The sequence below is a fragment of the Eurypyga helias genome, unplaced genomic scaffold, assembly GCF_000690775.1.
Source record: "Eurypyga helias isolate BGI_N326 unplaced genomic scaffold, ASM69077v1 scaffold4042, whole genome shotgun sequence".
NCBI lineage: Eukaryota > Metazoa > Chordata > Aves > Eurypygiformes > Eurypygidae > Eurypyga > Eurypyga helias.
Window position 1 is genome coordinate 44,796 of NW_010237678.1, and position 5,798 is coordinate 50,593.

At 41.8% G+C, this 5,798-nt stretch overlaps 1 protein-coding gene across 3 annotated transcripts in view; it reads right to left on the bottom strand.

Moving 5' to 3' along the window:
- GRB2 (growth factor receptor-bound protein 2) overlaps window positions 1-5,729 on the bottom strand; it is a 47,246-nt gene extending 41,517 nt beyond the window's left edge. For 2 of the 3 annotated variants that reach the window (XM_010147532.1, XM_010147531.1), the window contains exon 1: window positions 5,537-5,614. In XM_010147532.1, coding sequence (XP_010145834.1) covers window positions 5,537-5,614 — 78 coding nt within the window. Of the gene's footprint in view, window positions 1-5,536 lie in introns of all 3 variants that reach the window. The other variant, XM_010147530.1, reaches the window with a different exon arrangement.
- Between the last annotated feature and the right edge of the window lie 69 nt (window positions 5,730-5,798).

Sequence of the window (5,798 nt, forward strand, 5' to 3'; positions counted from 1 at the left end):
TGATGTGCGAATACATCTACGCTAATACTCTTCAGAAGTCCGTCACACCAGCCATACCAAAAGCTGGACCTCACAGAGAAGCTGTAACAACAGCACTTCCATTGAATTGGCAAAAGGCAGCCGGAGCTTCAAATTAGCATCATCTCCCCTGGTTCTAACAGAATGCAATATAAGTCAATATAATAAAATTAGCTGAGCTGACGACTAGCTGTAACCAATGTCTCATTTGACATTCCAAACCCCAGCAGGCTTCAGGTCACACACAGCTCACAAACGCCAATTTTTCTCCATTTTTAGTGGCAAGTTTAAATAATCACCACAAACAGCTACTAAATAAAAACAAAGATGCCATTTTTAAAGAGGAATGCATTGACTCCTTGCTTGCAAAGACTGTTTTACGCCTTCAGTCTGGAATACTGCCTATTTATGTCTTCTGCACAGACACACCTTCAGCCATGCAATCTTGCTCTAAGGAGTTCCAGGCTTTTTTACAAATACAGAACACAAGTGTTTTCTTTTTTTGGACACATGCGTTTTGTGGAGGATATGCAGCTCCTCCCCACAACCCTCCTCCCCAGTGCCTAGGGAAGTCGGCTAATAAAACACGTCCCACCTTCACAGTACTATCGTACACTGAGGGGAACACTGCTTGAGCAGTCCGTACTAAAAACACAGGCATTAAAGAGTTGGGCAGACCAGAAGAACGCAACCTCTTACTGCAGCACCTTTTGTAACGCAGATCTCCAACTGCCAGGACACCAAACCAACCACATTTAAGATAACTGAACTCTTTCTGAGTCTCTGTAATTTTCTGAGTCTTCTCAGATTGCAATATGGATCATATATTGATGACAATTACAATCTTCATTCAAGGCCGCCAGCCAAAGAACATGACCTAAACGCACCTGTACAAGTCAACCATCACTTACAACAGAATTGCCACTCACCGCTAATTCAGGGAATAACATAGGTTTGAAGGGCCTCTGGAAGTCACTCAATCCACCCTCCTTCTCAAAACAGGTCTAATCAGATCAGAGTGCTCTGGGACTTGTCTGGGTATCTCCAAGGATAGGGATTGCACAACTTCTCTGGGCAACCTATTCTAATATCTGACCTATTTCACTACAAAGCACACAGTGCTTGCCATCTGCCTGAATCAGTAATTCAGAAAACGGTTTCTCACATATTAAAATCATCAAGACCACACTGAGTCCATCAGCCTAGCAGCCAGTGCAAGTGAGGTCAAAGACAAGGGATAAGGAAGAAGAGTGAGAAACATGCTCCCCTTGTTCATATTCCTCTCCATTCAACACTGTTTCACTGTATCCAGACACAGAAAAATGGTTTTCATGCAGGAACTGAAAATGCCATCTCAGCATCAACTGTTCGCAAACACTCAATCCTCTCAAAGGCTGACAAAGAAAATAAATCTGGTGGCCAAAAAAAAAAAAAAATCATGTGAACAGAACCTGCAGTAACTGTCAAGTGTATGATCAGAGTAGGAAAAAAACCCCTTGACTTGGCTGAACGAAACTATCAAGTGATCAAAATCCCACCAAGGAATTCCTTCTTTTAGTATATAGGGAAGCTGGTTGGTGTGTCACACGAAAGTGAAAACCCCAACATGACAGATGAAGGCCCTCTGTTTAAAACATCACCTGAATAATTTTACTCATAAAACCAATTTGTAGGTATCCCTGAATTAACTATGCTGACAGCCACCAGGAACAGGAACTTATTCAGTTCTGAAGATCACTTCCCAGCTATGCCCCAACCTGACAACAGAAGGAGAAAGAGGAAATGGAGCAGTGGTCTATAGCTTTTAAGAAAACCCACAATTCTAACATTACATTTAGTGCTTCTGTACTAACCATGTAGAAACAGTTATCAGAGCACCATTAACTGTACACTTCAGATCAGGTGTAGGAGGAATAGAGAAAAGAAATGATGATGAGATGAGAGAACAAATGATTTTTCTTCTCTCCTCCTGCCCTGGCTCTTGCCAAACCACCAGCAAGTATTAGCACACTTTAGGTCTGGATACTTGCCAGTTAGCACAAAGGCCAACAAAATCAGAAACTGCTCAAAAGACAATAGGTTTTGGGGACATAAAACCTGAACAAATATAGACAGAGACTGAAGTTAACTACTCCCAACCTCAATAAATACAGCAAGCAAAAGGGGAAAACACTGAAAAAGCATCATGACAACTGTCAACTATTCAAAGTGAAAAACAGTACAACAAAATTGCAAGTAGGAATCCTTCAGCTTCCTTTTTTTACCTTTTTTTTTTTTTTAAATAACAGGACAGGCTATCTTCACATCCCCAGGAGGATGTCAGTCACCAACAAGTTTTTGCAAAGCAACCACCAGCATATGAAAAGAACGGTGATCTTGAGAGCTGCAGCACTGTAATCAGAAGACGCAGCAGGAAGTAGCGACCTTTCCCTGCTCGGCAAGTAGTATTTAGCATATTTAAAAAGTCTGAAGAAAGCTGTCAGTTTGTATCCTCTGAATGGCAATACCACACAGTTACAGAGAAGGGGATCCAGTGTACTACCAGGGTTACAAAGAGCACAGAAGCAGCTCTCACCACATAGCGCCCACGAAAGAAAAGGCCAAGCACTTTTCCTCTTCACTCAGCTGGTTTACAATTGCAAGCCAAAGGTCAACTATCTTCACTCACTTTTGGAAACCAGCCACAAGATTACTAACCACCAGCTTAATGGCTACAGTTCAAACGCTATTCAATCAAGTCCCGAATACGTGGGTAGGCAGCAGTAATGGCACCATGACATCATAGGCAAGTTATCTGCTGCAGTCGGGGGGAATCAGACAGTGTGCATCTTTGCCTTCGCTTCCCACAAAGAAAAACTTTCAAGGAGTGGGAATTAGTGTTTGAGATTTTGTCCTTAGTGTGGTCCAGGCGTAATGTTTCCCTGTGAAACGACCCTTTGCCGTCATCATATACATCAAACTAACCTGACTGTCATGGGGAGCATCAATAGCTAGATTTAAAGAAGTCTGCTACATGTGAGTCACGCGTGTGCCTCGGCAAGGGGTACCTAAGGAGCGACGTGTGCAGGTGCACTTAACACGTTACAAGCTTCTCTTCCCAATTCATTCGAGGGCAGCAGGACTGACCTGATTAATAGGACAGATCACATGAGGCATATGAATGGGATACCCTGAGATTTCTCAGTCATGAGCGAAGTCCTAACACAACACATCTGGCATGTCTGACGGAAATTAACTTCCAGAACCTGACACACATTTGACGTGAACCAGACCTTCAAAACAATAAAGCACCACACAAGTTTAGCAGTTTGAGTAAAGCAAACTGTAACAATTCTAATTGCTTTTAGTTTATTCGTCCGCAATTTGCCATCTTTAGGCAGTGAACCTTACCATGCTTCACAGAACTCAGCTCAGCTATGTGCTGAAGGATTCCTGCAACTCTTGGAGTTTCCACTGACTTCAGTGAAATCTTGAGCAATTTGCCATTCCTATGGCTCAGCTCATCTATGAGGTAAATCTGTAACATCTGTAAGCCTTTTGAGAATGAGATGGAAGGAAATACACTTTGAAGAACTGTTCATCAACGCTTTGAGGAAGTGTTCAGCCTAGGTTTTGTGTAGAGTAGGAAAATCCCTCCCTGTATTCTAGGAAAAATACAATGATTAATGGAGTGTATTAGCATGCATACCACCAGGTTTCTATCACTGTGACAAAATTTGTATCTATGGGATGACATCAAGCGGCTAGGACTCAAGAACACCTTACCATCAGCCACTGTGTGCAGGTGTAAGAGTTTTAACTTTCAAAATTCTAAAAAAAAGTTATTTTTCCTTTAATTCTCAGAAAAGAATTCTTTTTCAAATTAATGCAAATTTTACAAGACATGTTTTCATGTACTTCAACAAAATTCTATACCAAACTAGATGAAAATAATTAAGAATACACTTTAAAATTAACTACATTTCATTATACTTAATTTTTCCTTCCTGTTCAGCATTTTCTACAAGCTGATTTCAGCTGTGCTCTACTTTAAATGTACTATAAAAGCTGAGGGTAGCTAGTAGTAACCCAGAAATAGAAGAATACAGCTCAGGTTAAAAAAAAATAAATGCAAGATTGTCACAGAAGATTTCTAAAATTCTGACAGTCTTGAATGCTTAAAAACAGCAAAAGGTATATTCTGGTGATTTACATAAACACTGGAATTGAGGCGTACAGGTCTAAAGGGCATTTTTAGGCCAATTGTGGGCCAGGGATGTTTAGAATATATAAAGATGTGATTAGTTTTAAAACTTAATCTCAAAGCAGGATACATTTTTGCAACCTTTATCTGTTGATGGCCACACAGCATTACTGCACCTTTAATGGCGCAGTTATGCTACTGAAATATCAGCTATAAAAGACACATTAAATTTATACATAGGGGCTGGGTTTTTCCAACTTATCTTAGAATAGTAGTTAAAAATCAAGCCCTTCCCTGGCAAAAATTTTGAGTAGATGAGTAATCCCACTGAGGTCTGCAGGACTTGATTTGTCAGCATACACAAAGATACAGCCTTACATGTGCAGGACAGGGACGTCTCAAACCAGTTTCTACCCCAAGCATTTTAGAAAGCAGCAGCTTAAAATACTTAAATACTAAATACATCACTCTAAGAAGGTAAAGACACATTTATGGAGAAATACTAACTCTGAATGAAACTCCATTAAAACATTCCGCAATATGGTTTGTATTACTTGCAAGCAACAAAGCTCTGAGCTATGCTTCAACAAGGCCAAATCACTGTGGATTATTATATTTCACACACACACCCCCAGTAAAACTGCAGGCTTGTTCTGCGTGTCCTTTTTCTTTTTTTACATAAAGTTTTAGATAATCAAGTATTTTCAAATTCCTTTAATATAGCCAAGATGAAGCCTAAAAAGCCTTTGATATATTGAAAGAACTACAGACCAAAATTCCTCTAATGCACTCCAACATCCACTTACATCTGCACAGATCCATTAAATATTCAGCCACAAGCTTATCACTCGATTTCATCAGGACTGAAGATAAAACTCAGCACCAATATTTGACAGCCTGATGCTAAAAGATAATCTACTGAGAAATAATCTAATCACTGTTCTTTGATATTGGAATCCTTGGCAGGAGGCAAAGGAAAGAAATTCCAAGTTGTTCTTGATTACTTTAAGGGGTTTCCTCTTGTAGAAGAGAATTCAGTGTAGGGATTATCTTGTACTTCTGCTTATTTGCTACCATGTTTACGACTAAGTTTTCAAATATTCCAGTGTCGGAAGAGAGACCCGAGAGACTTTGGGATGCGTGCTTAATACAGAAACAAAACAACCTCTCCTGCTCTTAACGAGGTCAGGCTAGGATTGAGGAAATCTGGAGGTACCCTTTCCACAGGAGATGGCGTTCGCTGGGGACGCAAGAGAGGGTCAGGTCTGACAGACAGGAAGAGACCCGGGAGAAAAGCTGAAAAGCCGAGGGCGAAGGAGGGAACTCTGCACTTACCTTAAGGATATCCCCCCGTTTGAAGCTCAGCTCGTCATCCGCAGTGGCTTTGAAGTCGTACTTGGCGATGGCTTCCATGCTGGGGCTGCCGCGCACGGCGGTGCGGGCGGTGGGAAGGAAGCGCTCTCCCGCGGCCCGGCTCCGTCCGAGACGCCGGCCCCGTCTCTCACATACAGGGAGGCCGGGGGACGATCCGCCCTAGGGGAGGGGGAGGAGGAGGAAGAGACGGGCCATTAGGGGAAGTGGCACGGATCGATGGCCG